The sequence below is a fragment of the Chelon labrosus genome (assembly GCF_963514085.1).
Source record: "Chelon labrosus genome assembly, chromosome: 21".
NCBI lineage: Eukaryota > Metazoa > Chordata > Actinopteri > Mugiliformes > Mugilidae > Chelon > Chelon labrosus.
The window spans coordinates 5,644,293-5,665,514 of NC_140354.1; the positions used below are offsets into that span (position 1 = coordinate 5,644,293).

Genomic DNA, 21,222 nt, shown 5'->3' on the forward strand with positions numbered 1-21,222 from the left:
GCGCCGACTAGCATTCGGGTGGTGTTTTTACAGAGCGAGCCAGACTGACGAGCGCACAAGTATGAATGGCTCACGTCATGTAACCTACACACGTAGCCTACGGCGTCTAAGTCCCGCAGAGGTATAAACCACGCTTAAATATGCAGAAAGAAAGAGGTTCGTATGTAGCCTCACATCATCGAATCGAAAAACTTTTTTTGGCCACTTGACACAATGCACTGACATCAACACATTTCAGATGAATCAAACACTTGCTTATTTACGTATCTTATAGCTATCAGTCACTTTGTCTGCCTGATACAAGTCCACAACTAATTGGATGTCGGTTTTTAGAGCTTTCTCTATGAGAACAGCAGCCACTAGAGGCTGAAAACCAATCCACAAAGGCTGAGTGAGAGGAGAAGTGTGTGAGCTAAAACCCTGGAAAGAGAGGGGAGTTGCAGGTTTAGCTGATCACAGCTATAAGGGCAACATGCAGGGGAAATGCAGTTGTGTTACATAGCCAAGTTAACTCTCATGTCTCTCAAATGTTTTTTTTTTAGTTTTTTTTTTAGTTGTGTTATATGTGATTTGTGTTCTTTTAAGATGCTGTGAATCTATAAAAGATTGTCTATCATTTGTAAAGCTTGTTGTAGTTTAACGAAGCTGAGCATTTTTTGTGATCTACATGGTAAGACTCGACAAAGGGAATATGAAAGGAGGAGTGGAGAGGGAGTCTATATACTCGTGTTAAAGTTTTTTTCTTTTATTTTCCGCTGAAATGAGTTCTCCTTTTGCCTTCATAAAGCAGCAGAAAATGAAGAAAACAAGAGTGTAGTTTTGCTGCTACCTAGTGTCTGATCCAGGCCAGGAAGGAAAAAAAGAAAGAAAGAAATCCAACGAGCTGCACTCCTGTTAAGGTTTCTTTAATTTTAAAACACAGCATTCAAGCTCAATATAACCACAGCTTTTACATGTACACATTTTAGAGATTGCAGAAATAATGTATAAAATAATAATTAAAAAAAAAGAAAGGAAAACAGATTACAACTACAGTGATTTTTTCCCCATCAGTTAAATCTTTTTTTTTTCTTTTTTAAATCTATTTACTGTATTCACATTAATGAAGCAAAACATTGTGCTTGCTATGGTTCTAAAATCAAATACAAAAGATCTACAAGCAAATAAAAAAAAGATGCTTCAAAAAGTGAAATGTGAAGAAAAAGAAAAAAAAAAACATAACATTTTAGCAATTTTTTTTTTCTTAATATTGAAATTGAATGTAATCTGTACAACAGCTTTGCATTACAAACGACAAAGAGAATATGACTACCACCCAAAAACAGAAGGACTGCATCAGTGTAATAATGAACAGAGCATAAATGGTTTTGAAAAAGTCCGGCTCATTTTCTTACCCGATTGCCCAGGCAACCAGGAGCTGTCAACGATACAAAACAGGCCTAAGGTAAAGACATTTACAAAGATATTGACATAGTAAAAGAGTTGTGCTTAACTTGTTGGCACAGTCGCAACATCACCTCTTGTACTGGTCACAAAGCACATCTAAGAGAAGCGGTACGACGTCTCAATCCACATTGGTCATGCTTACACAGGAAAAGTAGATCCTTTCAGGGGAACTCCAGATTACACAGAGAGCAGAGTTGTCACAATCCCTTCACAGCATCCACTCACCCTTTTCTACTTTTTGTTATAAATGCTAAAACACATTTGTGAGACACTGCATTACCAATGCATAAAGTTTCTCTTGGAAATTCTCTTCAAATATGCATATTTTTTCACATAAATTTGGATTAAAAGTGAGAGGATGTTTTCTAAACTTCTGCATTTTGTGGAGAAGCTCATAGCTTTCAAGCGTGTACGTGGACAAATCCCAGCTCTGTTAAGGGAGAGGAGTTTTCACTTAACAGGGACATGGAGAGCATAACAAGCAGTTCGGTGAAGTCAGGGTAAAATCACACAGTCCACAGTTGGCCTCTGCTTCACCATCGTCCGTAAAAATAAGTTTCTGCTTCCAGTAGTATATAATATATATAAAAAAAACCTCTCCTTTGTCAAACTCACCAGTTTTAATGAAAAAACATCATCCCATTACTGCTCTTCTGCTCATCGTCTTTCAAATCATTTGCCAGAATCACAGCTTCACAAGTTTCAATCACAGCTGTGGAAAAGAGGCTCATCACACTATTTTTTTTTTAAAAAATGCCACAGGAAATAACAGCGCCCCGAGGAGAAGAACGACTTCAGATTCAGGAGACTGTAAGACGTGCAATACGGCAGGAAAACTGGTCCCAGACATTGGATTTAAGACAAAACGCAACAACCAGCTGGGTCAGAGTACTCCACGTGTGCTGAGCATGTATCATAATCAGTAAGTCAACACTGAGATATTGAACTGTAAAGTTAACCTACGCTACGACACAGTACTGTTTGATATATGTTGATAATGAGAGAAATTATGTCTAGGCTTCAGGTGAGAAGAAAACTCCCATAAGGCTTTTCTCTCAGTGATGATAGTGCGATACTACAGTACTTTACAAAACAACCAGTAGTAATCCGTGTTAGTCTATTAACATTTCCAGAGTTCTCAACACTGCAATGCTTGTAAGATGTGACACAGTACATGTCATGATGCATTCACGTGAAGAAAATAAGTTTAAACTGAGTCCAGACTCCATCACATCAGAGCTGCAGTTATTCCCAGCACCAATGGTGAACCGTGCAATAGTAAACATCAGCCACAGAGTGTGGAAAATGAAGAAGTACCTTCACTTGCGGCTCATGAGATGAACGAGAGCTGATGGATGTCCTCGGGTTTTGCTTTAGACAACCAGCAAAACCAGCGCATTTGGTCTTTCTGCATTTTAAGTCAAGCGAGACAGTGGACAGAAGCAGGAGACAAAAAAAGGGAGTGATGACTGGATGAGTGACTTCAGAGACATCAGTGCTGCAGACTGGAGGAGTGCAGGGGTGTTTAATGTGCTGGAGGGTTGGTGGGTTCTGGTCGGCTGTTGGCCAGGTACTTCGCTCGCATGCTGGAGGTGTACTGTAATGAGAAAAACAAACATAAAATATCATTTCAGTCTTTATAGTTAAAATGATTAATCACAAGTAGCACACACACAAAGAAAACACTTCAGTTTAATGTAGGATTTTCTCATTATATTGTACCGCGATGGAAAGACCCATGTTTTAAAGCCTCAAATCCCTCTTGCTGGATTAAACATCAAAAGCGACAGCAGAGAAGGCTGAAAAGATACAGACTGTACATGCACAACAAAACGCTACACAACTCAACTCAGTCAACGGATCAGAGAAAATCCTACACAGATTACCTTTGAGATAACTCCAGAGCGCTGGAATCTAAAGGGATATTAAATGATTCACAGAAACAACATCACAAAACAGCTACAGAAGACAAAGACACCAGAGTAGGAGGAGCTGGATGAATTTAAACCAGTCGTAGCTTCAGGTATTTTCACCTTTTGTTTTCGTGCACCTTGCAAGGGCCACACATTCATATACATTTAAGATGCACCCATGCATTTCTGAATACAGGTGATACAAGCACAAAAAGGCTGCAGTTCAAGTTGACCTGGTTGCTCTTTGGTATATTTTCCTACTTCACACCATATGGACAGCCTGATGAGGATGTGAGTGCTGACACAATGAGAGGATGACTTACCTGGCATGTTAAAGAAAAATATGCAACTAATGATTGTTTTCATTCTTGATTAATCTAGATTATTTTCTTTACTTGAATAGCTAACTCCTGCATACTATTTTACTGGTGACTCTCTATGAGTTCACCTTTACACCTATGAATCAAGACAAAGCAGATCCACATGATCGGTGAAACGGTTTAAGAGCTTTATAATTTGATGCCAACTTGTCATTGACTCGTAGGTCGCGGTGAGCCTCAGGGCAGAGTTACACCCTCACATGTTCCTCCCAATACATCTGCGGTGCAGGGGGTAGGCACACATGCAGCCCGGGGCCACAGGAAACAAACATCAGGTGAGACACCAGGACATTTAGCAAGAGTCGGGACAGAGAGGGAGTGGGGGGGGGGGGGTTTGAGGGGATTCCATCGGCCCTGGTGGGACCTGAATAAAGGGTGAGCAGAGCTGGGAGTTTGGGAGGTGGTACAGAGGAGGAACAGGCCAGCAGGTGGAGGAGGCGGGCATGTTTTGTACCTGTTAGCATAGCAGATGAGGTTACCAAAACGATCTTGAACTCTCCGAGGGCTTTAACTGCCAGCAGTGACCGCTGTTACTGTCCGCGGCAGTCAAATACAACTGTATGGATTCGCAGAAACAAAGAAACGACAAGAAGAGAGTATAGAGAAGATAGACAAAGCAGTGTCGGGGTCCAGACAGACACACAGACACCAGGGAGAGCCGGGTTTCTGGTTGAGGTTTAGCCTAGGTGGGGGCAGGGGGAGGAGGTTGGCTTGTGATACAAACTCTAACATGGTTTTAATGCTCCCTGATCATAGTCCATCATGTGTCGAATGTTTCAGTCACAAACAGCACCACACACTTATGCCAAAATATGAACAATAAAATGAACACAAATGATGAACAGTGTCAGTGTGATATTTAATGTGCTTCCAACTGTGATCACGTAAGACAGAATACACTATGTCAGGTGACATTTAGACATCTGCCCATCCATTAGCTATACGCGCTTATGCTTTGAAGTCATGAGGGAGGGGCTGGAACATATCTGACATTGGATAAGAGGGGGGGGGCTACATGCTGGAGAAGTCACCAGTCATCACTGGTCTGACACACAGAGAGACAATCATTCAAGATCACATTTGAAAAATTTGATTTGCCAATTAACCTTTAGCTTTAATATCTTTGGACTCTGGCAAGAAGCTGGAACAAAGGTGATTTCTGCTTTGCTTCCCCTCCTATAAAAAGTCAACTGTGATCAGTAGGATCTGTGGATGCTCACAGAAACTAGAGCTCCAGATGAACAATGATCTCTCCAATGTAGTGGATCATACTAATCATACTAGTAATATACTGTATACTGAACGTGCTATCAGGTCAAGATGGCTTATCCATGTCCTTACAAGTATATTTCGTTAGCTCTTGATATATAAAGGTATTTCTTAAGGCGGTAGTTTAAAATAAAGACCTAAAGTTGTGCAGTTAACTGGGGCCCCTCTACAGCAGGAACTTTCCCAAGGAACCAAGAATCTTTTGAGGAACTCAGGAACTAAACACATAGTGTTCAGATGATTCTACTGGGGTTGATACTGATTGGTCAAAGCTTGTGCTTAGCTTGTGTACTGCAAATTGTAAGACTTGACTTGGATATTACTTGATGCTTATTAATATTACAAAAACAAAGTTAGGTGAACCAAGGAGAGTGATATAGAGAATGAATAAGCTGTTGATGGTTTCACAGAAGTTATGTCTATAGCTGAAATGAAACATGAAACACCCAGAGGATGCAGAGAACACTGAACAATTAAAGACTAACATAATAAGGCTGCCATAGGTCGTATTAATCCATCACTGGTTTAGCTTTCCTTGTCTTCATGTTTCTGCAGATTAGGTGGAAACGCTAACACGTTCCAGTTTAGTTCCTGAGTTCTGATCACCTGATTTGATAAGTCGTGAAATAATTGTATTGTTGTTGTTGTTGTTTTTTTTCAACAACAAGGGCTAAATATCAGTGCCTCCACAAGAGGCTACCATATGACCTAGACGTGTTCTTGGAGTTTCCATGATTTCAAAGGGAATGTGACACTTACTGAGGGAGGAGGAGACTCTCGTCCAATCAGAGGTGTGTTTTCACAGCGAGAGTTCTGGAAGTTGGCATTCTGAGCCCTGTTGAATAAAACACACAGAGATCACGAACACTGAGCACACAAGTACAGCACAGTCCCTACTCACCGTTTTCCATTTACGAAACAATACACTGTATGCCTGAACATCTTCTCAATTAACAAGGCTTTACAATACAGAGCCAGAAACTCAGCGATCCCCTCCCCCCCTCCCCTCCCCCCCCGGCACTGGACTTCAATCATGAGGCAGAGAGCTTTGGGTTTCACAGGCATCACAGCTGGAGAGCAACAGCTGCATGTGCTCCACACACCACTATAGACGAACTAAGCTTCTCTCTGGGGAAAAATAAATTTGTTCCTGAGGACATGAGGTATCTAATATCAGCTTCTACTTCCACCTTTGATGTAGTGCGGATTTCTGTTTAAATTTACAGCGGTTTGCACCAGTGGTGTCTTACATGTACTCGGTGACGGGTGCATTGCTGACAGTGTGGGCTGCAGCAGGGATGGACGTCTCGCTACCATAGCTGCTGCCGCAGCTGTACAGGCTTGGCATGTGGACCCGGTACAGGTTATCATGGTTCTGCCTTCCTCCATGGCTCAGAGACTCATCCTCACTGTCCTCCTCACTCCTGCAAAGAACAACACAAAACAACATTGTAAAACCACCACCAGAGGGACCCCCATCCCTATCTCTCTGATGACAAAGGAGAATAAAAATGCCACGTGGCCACATTTTTCATTCATTCTCAGTCCCGTTTTATTCGGTTTCATTACTGCTTCAGGGAGGAAAAACAAGATGAATTGTGTGCTGTTTGAAGCAAAGACAATGCAGTTTTCCACTGACCTTAAATAAGTGCACTGTAAAAACAGGCTCACGTAAGTGGTTCAGTTTATGAGCACAATAAACATTTTGAACCGTCATAAAAAAGCAGTAGTCTACTTATGCAGGATGTCTGTGTTGACATTTGTTTTTTGTCCAAACAATGAAGTCTGAAGCAGTATATGAGGACAACCTTAATGCACTATACATGGTCTGTGCAGCAATAAAGCGACATCATGGAGCATGTCTCCCTCTAGTGTTCACAGCATCCAGAGCTTGCATATCTAATCCATGAGATCACACAATCCCATTCAGTGCATTTTACAATGCGTTCATTGTAAATGTCAGGAAAAAAGTTCCATATTAATTAACAGAGAACAGAAGCAATACTTGAGAAATGTTGAACTCTTCTACAACACATCAATCTTGATATTTACTTTTCAATTCAAACCCAGATGGGGTAAGATAATTAGCTTGCATCATTACAGCAGTAAAACAGAGCAGGCTTAGCAGGGGCCGCTGAGGAAAAACAGGCTGGTAGCGTGTAAGCCTTTGCTTTACAACAGGAAGCTCCAGCTGAGATCAAACTGATCAACATGCCCCCCCAATGATAAGAAGGGACCAGTTAATTATGTGGAGCAGCTGAGCTGACAGCTGCGCCTGGGACACCACTTTCTCTGTAGTTACCCAGCAAACCTTATCTGCTGCTAATAGAACAAAAAAAAAAAAAAGCAGACTGATTTCACCCTTCTGTTGTGGAAAACGACATCCGCTAAGGCAGTGGTTATAATAGATTTAGGCCAGCTCGGCACAATTAAGTAGAAAATGGGAAGAAATCTATTTGAGGACGCAGCTGGAGCCTTCTGGACAACCCAGTGGTAAACACAGCCGGTCTATGAACACCAGTCCTAGACACAAAATATTCACATTTCCTTGTGTGTGTACAATTTTTTCTCTTAGACACTTTGCTGTACTGCCATGTAATAAGGGTTACAAGAAATGCTATCAAACCATAATTATTTAATGGGCTTCCCCTCTTAAATTATTTCTCATTTCATACACAGTGGTGTAAATAAATTCGGCTTAAAAGCTTTTGTGCCACTTCCTGTGTGGTTGTAAGGTGGAGAAATATACTGCACGAGGACAGTGGATGCCTTACCGCTTGCCCCGCCAGGTGTGAGGCACGCTGCAGACAATCGAGCTGAACATAAGAGCGGTGACGAAGGAGAAGAGCACAAGGTAGATGAGGCCTTCCAGTCCATCGTAGCACAGGCCTGTCATGGCCTGGACATAGTCCTGGAACAAGAAGAGGTACCAATGTCATCATAGAAGCTATGTAAAAACACATTTAAACTTGGAACAAACATTAAGGTCACACACAGGCAGTCAACGGGGGAGCTGGTGCAGTTATGACTAGATTAGAAGAGAAGCACTATGCTCCACATTATCATGAGTGACGAACTCCACTCTGCATGCCATGCACAGCAGGAAAACATTTTATTTTATGCAAGTCGAGATCCATATTTCATGAAATAACAGTGTGGGTAGATGTTTCAGGGGAGAGGCAGAGCAGAAAGCAACAAATTCTTGCGACACTTGCACGTGTGCACTTGAATTTGGAAGCCGCTGAGGAACAATCCTCCAAATCCCTGCAATGGCCAAGTGCTTGTCACTCAGCCGGCTTAATAAATGGTACACAGCCAGCATCATTTGCACAAGAACTTGCATACAAGAGAGAAAACGTTATTTATGGTGACAGGTGTAGTCAACTGCACAAGCCTAAAAGACAGGTCGCCTTCTACGACTAAGCTGCGCTACAAAGATGTCACAACAGATCAGTCCCCAGGCTCGCTTTTAATCAGACACCGAGCAACCCTCCAGGAACAATGTCTCAGTTTGTAAGTCTTCTTGTCCTGCTCACCATGTGCAGGCTGCGACAATCCACCAGTGCGGTGAGCTGATGTAGGCTGATCTCTGTGGTGTTCAGTATCCCCTGGATCTCTTCCAAAGTTCCCTGGATCAATGAAGAAAAGAAAAAAAGAACAGGCTTGACTTAAAAACCTTCTCTTGCACCCTTGTATTCTTGAGCAAACATAATGGAGAAAATCGGAAACAAATCAGCACAATACTTGTTGTCTACATGACAAAAATGAAACAACATGGGCAACAATTTCCTGCTCCTGACTGTTTATTCCTCAAAAATGAGATACAGTGAATAACTGCAAAAATCAAGAAAATGTAAACTTTTTTTTTTTTATGGTGATTAATTCACAGATATTCATTCAACACACATTCCTCTGGGATGTGTCTTTCGCCAGCATACAGCAGAACACAGCAGTTAGAGCTGAAAAAGCAGATTTTCATGAATGATACGTTTTAATGGACTGTCTGCCCTTTTCCTCTCATTCCCGTTCAGCTCGGGCAGAAGATACGTCTGATTTCCTGATAAAAAAGTTTCCACAACCTCAGCAAAATTCTCTGTGTGGGTATGTGAAGTGGAAATATGCCTCTCTGTGTTCCCAATGTCAGCTCTCATTTAAGCTTCTGTCAACACAGTGTAAGGACCAGCGCTGGACAATGCCACAGTGTTGTATTGACAAGGGGCAGTGAAAGCCTAATGCAGCTAAATGGACATAATGTGGGTCCCAGGTGAGCTGTCAGCAGGTCTTTATGTGGACAGGTGCACTTCACTTCTCTGCAGGTCAGTCAGGGCCCATTCACTGGGATATTCTGGTATCACAAAAAGCTGCCATGCAATGTAGCACTTCTACTAACAAGTACACCATCAGGGAAACATACCTTGGTTTGCTTGTACTCTCTGGTGGCAGAGCGCAGCAATTCAGACACATCATCCTGCATCTCCACTAATGCTTTGTGGCTCCCGGAAAGCCTCTGAAAAAAAAAAAAGAAAAAAAAAAAAGGTATGAATACTGTAACAGGCCAGCACATCTGAGTTGCTGTCTCCTTTTGTAACCAAGTGGATGTGTTGTGAATTCATGCTGACAGGTTCTAAATATGAGCTGAAAGGCTTATAGGCTGTATATATAGCTTCCTTTTCTTTACACTTGAACTAACAATACATGCCTGGCAGCACTCAAAAGTTTTTATTTATTCATGTGGCTTGAAAGACAAAGTGTGGGTTGTCCATTAAAGAAAACCATAGATTCAGTAAAAAATGACATTCTACTTCTGCGCCTCTTCTTTCTTATCTACCACAGCATTTGAAGCAAGCACACGTTATCTGCATGGATATGCAGGAAATTCTGCTCTGTTTCAGTGTTCCTGCTGGCAGAATGGGAAGTATTATACTGTTGCACTGGAAAAGAAAAAAAGACTTTCTTTGAGGCAATGGGAGAGGCTCATTGTGCCCACTTGCATTCTTAGTAATTACAAGGCCATATATCATGCTGAGGATAAAATGTAATATTGTGGCAGCTGGGATCTGAGTATTAAATGTCAAGAAGTGAGTTAAGTTATATGTGCAACAAACCTGCTGGAAGGGGTTAGTTTGTCCCACACTGCAACTCAGGTAGTACTGCAGGATATCTGTAAGACAGGAAGAACACAGCAGAATATGTTAGCAGACCAACAAAAATTCACTTATTCATTTATTTAACATCATATCTGTTAAGGAAAAACTGTCAACCCTTCATTTTGAAAGGGTGAAACAAAGCCTCAAATAATTAGTGTAATCTATTTATGTATGTAGTAATCTATTTATTATTCAGTTTCATTCACGGGAAAATAGCCTACAAAAACAAAAACTAAACCATCAGCCAAGCTCAGGAAGAATTTAACTTTGTTTATGGACCAGAAAAAGACTGTTTGTGTTTGCTGTTTAATGCAGAGCAGGTGGAGTTTTTTTCCCCTCATTAACAGCTGCTTTTTGTGGTGGAAAACAATGCTGTGTGAGTGGAGAGCGTGAACCATAAAGTCGTGGGTTGGACAGCTCAACAGTGAGATGGAATTCATCATAAAGCTCTGTGAATCTGAGCTGCAGATTCAGGTGATAATTTTTCTGTGAGTCATATAATCTTTTAGAAATGTTAATTATTAAAAATATTGTTCGCAGCTACTTTAAGGAGACACAGCTACACGCCTACAGCTCGACTGCTACCAAGTATACACAAACTAATCCTCCAAGGGGAAAGGTTCCAAAAGAATAAAGTTCACACGTGCTATAATAATATCAGTGATTGTGTTTTTCTCTTAATGAAGCAACCCTTGAACAACAGCAGAACACATGGCCCGTGAGAGGCTTAGGTAGAACCCTTCTTACCGCACAACGCCTCCAGCAAAACATAACAATGAGCAGCTACGTCACCTCTGGAGTTACCGGTAAATTACAACATGATCAAACTTGTATGCTGCTCAAGGAAGGTATGCCATGAAGATTATAATTAACATTTTGGACTTTCACATGCTATTAAAAGCCACTTCAGTTTGTTCATAGTCGGCAGCGAGAAGGAGTCGATGAGAAATCCTTTATGCGTGACTCAAAAGCAACGCAGTACAGCGTTGTCCAAGCTACAAGCTGTGAGAACACCACCACCGTCCTGACACATGCTGTTAGTGACGTCCAGACTCACTGCTGTGTCAGGAGCATTTTTTTCCCCCCTCCACACAGCTGACCATGAGAAGAGAATTTCTGGCACTGAAAAGCACATAAAAAGCAAGCTTGTGTCTTGCCAAGTTCTCACAAATACACCCACACGATAGTATCAGGAAGAGCAGATTTCCTGAATTCTGTGGTGGAACTACTGATGCCTCATCCTGGAGCTGTTTCTGTGTCATCTGATATCATAAAAAAGAATTCCAATGAATGCCAATTTACAGTAGGTTGAGAAGTTAACGATCAAACTTTAACTGATCAAAAACATACATTTCAGGGAGCAAATCTGTTCAAAATTATAAAACATGGGTATTGTTCTATTTAATGATCAGTATGATTGACCAGTGAGCCATGGAATCAGACAACAGTCACAGGATACCTTGTTTATTAGAGATTTTGATACCAGTCATCACAGCAGGCTGGATTTTTGCAGAGTAAGGCAGTCAGAAGGTATAGGTTCCAGTTTATTCAGTGAGGTTCAGTGAGTATTTTGTAAATACTTCTCCAAAAATGGAAAACTGTTAGAAACCGGATCCTACCAAACTGAACAAACATTGGAAAGAAACATGTGAACAAGTTCCCCAAATGTGGTTGTACAGTTAATGAGGACTAATTTTGATTTCAAACCCCTGACTTGGAAAAACGCCTGCATCATTTTTCATGAGATGCAGCTCATTTTGCTGTCATCCGCACCGAAACCATCAGAGAAACACTGGCCGCAACTTGGAAACCCAACATGGATCAACTTGCATTCTCTGTTTGAATTAAGACCAAAATGTCTGATGGAACAGTGCAGTGAGAAGAAAGTGGAATGAAAAATAACAGAGTGGGTGGTTGAAATGATGCATGGTGGAGAAAATATAACAGCCGCCGTTGGGAGGAAAGCAATAAATCCAGTGTTGTAATAGCACACTTTGTGCTATCCAGAGATTTGTCTGGCAATTTCAAGAAGGCGAAAGCTGCAAAGGCAAACTACAGGAAATTAATTCTAAAAGAAAAAAAAAACCTTGGAAGAAAATAATTTCTTCTACTGTGTGCTAAGTTTTAATTTATAATACTGTCACAAGAGACACATTTAAAAAAAAAAAAAAAAAAAATTAACTGCTGAATAGTTTAAAGAAGAAAACAGAGCTTGAGACTCTCATGCTGCATGAGTCAGCCTTGGGGCAAACTACAGCATTCCAGCTGAGTGTATACAGTAAGTCAGCCCTCACCGTTTAGATTAATGCAACACAGCGTTTACAGCTCATATCCAGACTTCTGTCTAATCGATAAGCTTGCTTGCTTGTATTCTGAGTAGTAAAGACACATTCGGTTACGTTGCTGTAGAAAAAAAGAAGCCTAATTGGGATTCTCTGTTTTTTTTTTTTTTTTATTTCAAAGCACCATAATTTCTCTTCATGGACTAAAAAGAGACACAGGAAATAGGCTATATTGTGTCTCTGATCCTCTGCTCCACTGCTCTTATCTCCTCTTCACACACACACAGCTCTCTGTTTTTTTTCCCCTTAGACCCAGCCCATTGCGGGACAGATTGGGCAATTACTACTAAAAGGAGACGCGTTAGAGAGGCTTGTGTACTGTTTGAAAAGGCAGCCCATTGCCCTCATGACCCCGCTGCAGATGTGGCAGTAATTTTGAGGGGCTTTTTATGGGCCATGGACAAGACAAAGCCAGACCCTTTTGAACAATGTCGTCTCACTGGTGCACGATAATCAGACAACTGACACCAGGAAATTAAACAATTCAAGCTAACGCGTCTGCTTCAGTCTGAGTAATATTCACCATTATAGAGACTTTGAATCACATGCATATAAACGATTCCACTTATTGGAAGGGATCCTACCTTGATTGATGACTTTATACTGGTTTGTCACTGTGGTAACATACATATCAGGAGCAACACAGAAGTCACTGGAGGTCTAGAAACACAAGAACATGAAGAAAATGAATAAGACCCTTTGTGGTGACATTTCCAATTCATTCAGACAAGTCAATTTCCGCAAGCATGACCATAAAAGCACCGCCACTGATCACACTGCCACAATCTCATCTGAGAGCAGTCACACACAAAATAAGCACATTAAGGTGTGAACAGACTGATTCATATGCAGGAAAGGAAATCCCCGCACAGGGTTTAATTTGCATAAATAAAGATGAGCATAAGACAACATTTTATTTTACAGAAAATATATCTAAAGATGTTTAAATTAATAATAAGAACATGCAGTATTTCTTGATTTAAGGTGCTGTATTCCTGATATAAGTAGTTTCTCTCATCCATGAGGCACGTGAATGAGTTTCTTTCTCCTTCTGAAGAACATTAGCTGTGATATTTTGGCTCCACTACTAATCCCAGTTATTTTGCACGTGATTGCAGGTCTTAATCACCATCATTAGACTTGAGGATTTGTGGAAAAAGCTGAGTAATGTAACAAAACAAAGTACATCATTTGGGAAACCCGCAATCATTATAACAAGCAGTAGGTTCAGTGAAATGTAAGGTCCTATTGTTTGTGGGGTTATCGTATTATGCCACATGGCATCATAAAGGCTTTTTTATTTTGTGCATTTTACATTTGACTCTTTGACTGCACTGATTAATCAAAACAACCAAATTCTGTCCCATCCAATTAATGCATTGAAGTGTTTAGTTCTACCTGGAAAACAGGACACTTACCGCAGAGACAGCCAACTCCAGCCCCAGGGAGACCCAGCTGATCACCAGAGCTACTACACCAAACAAACACACCCTGAGGAGAGCAAGAGGAGAGGGAGAGGTGAGAAGTAGCTTTAACCAGCAGTAACGTTTATTTGTGCAACTGCAACATCATATACTGTGGAAAGAAAGATAATAAAAAGTAATGAAGTGAATTATTTAGTGGGCGTAAAACCTCCATTAAACTGGAGCTGATTTCTAATCTCCAAAATTAAATGTGCTGCAAATTTCTGATGTCCTTAGTCTTACACAGTTCACGATGTGCATCCTAGCTTGAATGGCCAGTGCCATTAAAACGCCCCAAACTAAATGTTGAGAACTGTTTATGTTGGTGTTTAGAGATAATATAAAACATGAAGAGATTAACTAATGAAATAAAGGCCAACCTGTCAAAAGTGTCACTACTAATCTTCCAAACACTGGTCTGATCATGATGTGATGCTTCTGTTAAATGAATGGTGCATGTGCTGAAATTTTATAGAGCGTGAATTTATCCTGACTCAACCGTAATGACACCGTGGCCCTGATGTGTACAGCGATCGCCCCTCAGCTGAAATAATTTTCGAGGCCAGAATCATTTTCTCTTAAGTGGCAATGTTCTCGTGATGAGACTCACCCCACAAGTGTTCCCTTGGAGTTGCGAATGAGGCCAAATAGCACCAGCAGGCAGATGAGGACGTCAAACAGAAGCAGGGCTATGTAGCCGATCCACCTGGGAAGACACATGGCATTAACAACAAATGGCAAAGAGCAGAACAGCTAAGCAGCTGAGCAATCTCCAGCCTACAGGCCATCATTGTGAATTGTGCTTAACAGACACTTCAGAATAAGTTTTCCCTTGCAAAAATTCAAAGTTTTATCTTAAGCTATAAATTACACTTCGTAGGTCTGACTATTGTTCTGAGACAGACTGTGAACCTAGACATAGTTGGGTGACCACACTCACATTGCAAATCTGTGGCACTTCAGCTTTAAATCTGATGTCAAAACGCAGTGAGCCATTTTGTCTGCAGCCTCACTTGCATATTTATGAATCTAGCCACACATGTAAGCAAATTAAACACAGCACGGAAGGATTCTCAGCAAGCGAGCTACCTAATGATGTGATGAATAAGTAAGAGTCATTCCTTGTTGGCTGTGCTTGGCTCTACTTCCTAATTCTGATTCACCAAGACATTTTAATGTGGAAACATTCACCAGAGCAGCATCGCCCAACACCGTCTCATTAGCGAAGTAATCATGTAGCTTTTAAATCCTTCAACAAGGCAGTCTGTCTCTTGTTGTCTGTAATACTATGATTTTGACTGTGTGGCTGCTGTCACTGTCATTGCCATGATTAGTGCTGGAACTTTGCTCTTACCTATACCAGTCATATAGCTCAATGTTGGCAGCCAACTCTTCCAGGGAGGTGTTGGTGTTGTCCCAGAAGGGAATCTCCACCATCTGTTTGATCAGCTCATCCAGCTGGCCTTGCAGCTTTTGAATGATGGACAGGTAGTCGGCATGCTGAGCATACTGGCCCTCAAGCTGTTGCAGATTCTTATCGACTGTCTGGTTCAGTGAGGATGTACTGTCATATACCTAGAGGTAACACGGGGAAGAACAAGGTCATGATTGAGTTTGGAGGAGGAAAGAGGGGGGGTCGACCAGAGAGCTCTAATGAAACCAGGGAAGCTTATGGCAGAAGGGCGATAAATTATTAAACACGCTGGTATAATTTGTGCGCTTGTTCTTACCAGCTTCTCCACTCCAGTGATTGTGCGGTTAGCATGGCGGAGGGAATACGTCAGCCGATTCACTCCATCACAAGTCTCGCCGTTCCCATAGAAACCGACGGCAATGCCAGCGCTGAAGGGAGACAAAAGGAAGGGGGGGGGGGGGGGGGGGGGGGGAGACAGGGTGGTGAGGAGGAGGGATTAGCTAAAAAAGACACAGAGAGGAGACAGAGAAGAGAGCGAGCGAGGGGGACAGCTAGGCCGGGAGAGAGGCGTGTGAACTCCAAATTAACCCTGTCGGACCAGACCCCAGTCAACGGGCTCCTTTCAGCTCCAGCAGAAAGACCCCATACAGAACCATGGAAACACAGAGGAATGGACCAGCTATGTCCCAAACCCCACACTGCAGCTGACAAAGGCTGTACTGAGGCAGGAGATCAGCTCTCATTTGCACAAACAGGCCTCAAGTCGCAGGAAAAAATAGTTCTGGCAAGTGCATGAGCAACAGTTTCTAAAGGTACAAGTGAATTATTTCTTTGAAATTAATTACAATCTTACTTATAGTAGAGAGCAGGTTTCACTCTGTTCAAAGCAAAACCGGATGTCCTCCTTGACAAAAACCCCACTCCTTGTCACAAAAATAAACTTCCTTTCTGTATTGACATATACATCCTCATGTTGCAGCTGTTGGTCTTTTTACCAGTGTAGATTTTATCAAGTGGAATGATGAGAAGTGAACTGCTTCAAGCCAAGTGTTCAGCCAACAGCACTCAGTGGATCAATGGTTTTTTTCCTCTTCCTAGAGGGCTGCTAATCTCTTCCTCTCATACTCTGCAGTGTGAAAAGGGTAAGCGGGAGCAGTTTCAAATCAAAAACGAACCTAACCTCCCTGCTGCGAGATTAACCCGTGAAAACTAAACAACCTTTTAAAATTTAGCTCAGAACACACAAACAAAAATATCAAGATAATCCCATTTATCCTTAGGGGAAGCAGCGCTCTGTGCAGTGATGCCAGGCATGGTGTCACTGACAAAGACTAAAAGCACAGAAATGTCAGATCTCCCTAACTTGGTTTTTCCTGCTCTGACTGTAACATGTGTGCGTGGGTACAAGCAGACACAAATACAGTGATTGTAATGCAGTTCTTGTACTCATCAGGTCCCCAAGCTCTTTGTGCTACTCTGAATCAACCGTGATGGGTCTCCAGTGGCCCATCAACAGGAGGAGGAAAACAGGAAACAAATGCTGTGTTCAAGGAGAGAAAATGTGTCCAGATGGTAGATTCTCACACTATCTACTTAAAAAAAAAAACATAAAATTAAACCTAATCTGTATATAGCTTTCATACAAACATTGTTTTTTAGTGCTGACAGCATCATTTGCATATTCAGCCACTGCTGACTGATGTCCTGTCTATTTTTATGGCTTTACTCAGGCTGTGTGGACGCACATTAGATAGTGCCTTTACTGTAGATGCATTCATGATGTCAGATCTGAACGGTCAAAACAGTGGACGAGTTCAAAGATGAAGTAATATATTCTGAAGCATTTTTTCAGGACCAAATGAATTGTGGAAGTGTGTTAAATGGAAAGCACGTACAACTATGCTTGTGTGTTCATACTCACCTACAAACAAGTGTTGCAATAATGACACACCAGGCAGTGCAGCAACAGTCTGCATTAGGCTGCTCCTCGCTTTTTTTCCGCCGGCAGCACAGCCAAATGGAATAGAAGAGCAGGAACAGGAGGTCCAGAGCCAGACAGGCAAGCGCCAAACCTCCCAGCAAGAGGATGGACTGATGGACAGGAGAACAAGAGTTATGGATAGTTCATAGCGGTTATCGATTTCACATCAATAGCAATGGGGATAATGGGCTTTCAAAGCCTCCCACAGAAGAAAACCACAAAGTAAGCTTTAAGAACGGACTCCAAATATGTTGCTTCCTCATATAACAGATGGTTTATTACAAACCGCCGTGTTACAAACATAGAAGCTGGTAAGAACTAACCTTTGTCCTGTAACAACCTGAAGAGAACAGGCACTATAATCATGGAGAAAATGGTTCTTTTGTTTTGAATGCAGTACTGAACAGCCCGTTCATTTAAGCACAATAAATAGAGAGCTAATTGTGGACTTGATATTTAGAGACAACTGCAAAGAGCCATAATAAAAAGCAGATTTTAAGTGACAGTATTTTACAAAATGCCAAAAGAAAAGTGGAGAGATATAAATTCTTTAAGTAATCATTATCATTATTACAATACACTGGCGGCATTTGAAGGCTAGCAGCAGAGTGATATACAGCTATAGTTAAACCTCTAAGCTAGCAGCAACATGTAATATGTAGGTCAGACAGAGGGCTTCTGCGTTCACTGTATACTCATGGGGATTCAGTGCTGGGGCAGATTTCCATCCACTTTTGTTTTGTAAAAAACAGTGTGGGTCTACTGGTTCAGTCTTCTCTTTCGTGAAGCGCAGTGAATGACACGCCCTGATGACATGAGCGAACTCAGTCTCCAATGAGGAAATGGACAGACACAAAACACAGTCTTGACAACTCAGTATCTGGTGAGACTACTTCTGCATGTTGCTCTTTATAACACAGAAAGCAGGAAACACTACGGTCCTGATCCATGTTCATTTAGTGCACCATTTTCCATAAGATCACGCAAGAGGTATCAGTGACAAATTTATCGGCAAATTCATAGATTGAACTATCCAGATCTAGTCCCATAGCAAGCAGTACAAACAGCTCAGCCATCTGGATAACTGGAGGCTTCCCTTGAAGCGTTAGTGGGAGCACTGCATTGACAATAATTAGCAGGCTGTCATCACAGTAGGTTAATAATTATGGTTTGTATGGCAGCCCAGTGATGAACCCTTTTATGTGTTCTCTTGTCCTGAAGGAGATAATATTCTCTTACAGATGGATTATTTGTGCATTTTAATAACATGTGAATTACTGTATGCAATGACCAGTAAAATGACCTTACTGTTTCAACACTGACATTGTTTACACTGACGTTCTAGCTGTTCATAGTGGGTGCCAAACATGTACAGCTGCAGCTTTTATTAAGCCTACAAACCCTTCCTGAATCCTACCAGGAGAGCTGGACTATAACAACCGTGACATGGTACCATGATGTTTTTATCTAGCAAACTGACCCAGATACGTTTAACAATCTATTCTTTAAAATGTTCATTTTGTCAGAACTAGAGTCTGTACTTCTCAGAGATGTGACAAACTTAAGCGTAGACATCAGATATCTACACATGTTAGCACAAGAGAATCAAATGCTACATTCAATTTCAATTCTGAATGCCCGCAGACTTAGCACAAAACCCGAAACCGCCATCGCGTGTCTCGACCATGTCTGGGCCGCCTTTCATTTCACAATTCTCTGAATCACTCTTCCAGTGTAAAAGGGACACAGAGTGATGTCATGACAATCTTTCTTAACATTCACCCATGCCTGCAGATATTTCAGTTCTAGCTCAAAACTACCACTATATATATATATATATATATATATATACACACACACACACACACACACCATCAGGAGTCTGAAGCTAACCTGCTGCACACTCTCCTATAGAGCCTATTAAAAACCAAAAAAACCACAGAATAGATTTACTAATGATGCATTTTCAAACTGGAACAGCATATACAAGCTCTATTAATAAATGAAATGAAGGGCGCTGTTATTACTGAAACAACACAACTTCTTCCTCTTTCCAGACAAGAAATGAACTCAACAGTTGAATCAGCTGTTTCCACAAAATTTAAGACTGCTGAGTATTTCCCAACTTATGATGACATGGCTTTCACAGCTGTTAAAAAAGATTCCATATAAACTTAAGTGAATGCTCCGCCATATGACACAGATAACAGTTCACTTTCATACTTTTTTTTTTGTGTGTCAAACTCACTCTCCTGAAAGGAATGATCTTCAACTAAAGGGACACAAACTGAATCAGGGTAAATGAGGGGCATGGCGACAAACTGCCAGTGCATTAAGAAAATGAAACATCGCTTCACCCAAACCTGTAAGATTCTACTTCATATCAATCATGTTATCAGTGCTGCTCTTCCATCCTCCAGCCTTAGCTGCCCAGACTGTGCAGACTCCTTCTTGACCTTCGTCACCAGTCTGACCTCCTTAATCTATTTGAGCAAGTTTATTTTTGCGTTGGGACTTCATTCGCCTAATGTGGTACAGCAAATACTTATTCTGATTCAATCTTCAGGAAATAATATTTGAGGAAGTGGTCTGTTTGGGGGTCAGACAGGGTTGCTTGGCTCACACTATCTGGTGCCAGCTGGCTAGTGTCTGGAAAAGGTCAAGACATTGATATAACAGTGACACACAGATGGTGACATGGATCAGAAGGTGAAGAGAAGGAACAGGAGCAGACAGGTCCTCTGTCACTAATAAAAACAAAGTTTATAGTAGCAGACATGGACAACGTTGGACTACGTTTTGTTCCCTACTCATTAAGGTTTAGAGTCCAATCAAACAATCATCACATGGGGTTATTTCCATCTTCTAGGATTTAATTTTACCTGTTGATATGTCCAGTCCTCAGGTCGGAAATCGCTGCTTGTTTGCTCGAACTTGAAGTTGAAATGAGGGAGTCTGTGCAGCAGGTTCACCCACCACGGTGGAGAGTAGCTAACCACTACTGCCATGGCGAGGAAAATGTCAATATGATCCACTCAGCGGACAGAGGATGTGAGCGAGGATGCTTTAACTGTAAACAGGCAGGGGAATCCACTTCATGCAGGCTGTCTGTCTAATATCCGGTATGAAAGCAGCAAAACCAAAGAAGTACTTATCTACCATAAGAAGCTAGCTAGCTTTAAACGTACTACTAACTACTAAAGTTGTTCTCAATGTGGCAATAAAAACATTAAATTATTCACCTAAATGGCAACAATATATAATTTAAAAGCTGCCGATACTACACTTTCTTATTCCACATAAGCTCGACCACATCAACAACTTGACAAACACTGATGTAGCTAGCACCTTGCTAACCTTAACTAGTAGCTAATGTATAACGACCTTAAGATTAGCCTAGCTAGTTACCTTGTTAACAACTTAACTGAAGCTAATGTCGTGTCGCTGCTGCGTCGTTAGTTGTAAACTCCAGGAAGCAGTGGTCCATTGAAATGTTATTTAAATGCGTAAAAAAGGGAAGTTACACCCGCAATGTAGGTTAGCTAGCTTTAAGTCTGCTAACGTTAGCCGGTTTAGCTGCTAGTTAGTTCAGTCCGCTGAGACTCGGGCACGAAAGAAGCGAATAACAAGAAGTCTCTTTTGTTCCACTTGACATTCTGGTCTGCGGGCTGTTACATCCTGGTTTGCTGATTCGGGACTTCCTCACTTCATCTCTCGCAGACTTGCTCCACCGCAACAGCTCGAACCATCCACTCCGGGCGAGTCCTCCATCCAGTTATTATTGGGTTGCGGGAGACTGGAGCCAAACACGGCGACTGTTCACGACATTCACCCAGCTGGCAGCCAACCAACCCGGCCCGGCCCGTA

General features: G+C 41.6%; 1 protein-coding gene across 1 annotated transcript; it reads right to left on the reverse strand.

Annotated features, from left to right (window-relative positions):
- Window positions 1-583: 583 nt before the first annotated feature.
- On the reverse strand, window positions 584-21,214 carry ttyh3a (tweety family member 3a). The gene is made up of 14 exons (XM_084571150.1): window positions 20,238-21,214; window positions 17,296-17,465; window positions 15,691-15,802; window positions 15,315-15,535; window positions 14,571-14,666; window positions 13,916-13,988; window positions 13,082-13,157; window positions 10,114-10,169; window positions 9,423-9,515; window positions 8,545-8,637; window positions 7,783-7,919; window positions 6,259-6,432; window positions 5,768-5,843; window positions 584-3,043 (listed from the first exon to the last, which is right to left on the reverse strand). The coding sequence occupies exons 1-14, from the start codon at window positions 20,361-20,363 to the stop codon at window positions 2,972-2,974; spliced, it is 1,575 nt and encodes a 524-aa protein (XP_084427276.1). The 5' UTR covers window positions 20,364-21,214; the 3' UTR covers window positions 584-2,971.
- Between the last annotated feature and the right edge of the window lie 8 nt (window positions 21,215-21,222).

What these genes read in the sequence shown, in the direction of transcription:
- ttyh3a (XM_084571150.1), bottom strand. Translation starts at nt 20,363, where the DNA reads ATGGCAGTAGTGGTTAGCTACTCTCCACCGTGGTGGGTGAACCTGCTG. An exon ending in CACACCTGGCGGGGCAAGCG is followed by an intron (nt 6,433 to 7,782) that starts GTAAGGCATCCA and finishes TGTTCTTTGCAG; the next exon opens with GAGTGAGGAGGACAGTGAGG. An exon ending in GCACCCGTCACCGAGTACAT is followed by an intron (nt 5,844 to 6,258) that starts GTAAGACACCAC and finishes TTTATTCAACAG; the next exon opens with GGCTCAGAATGCCAACTTCC.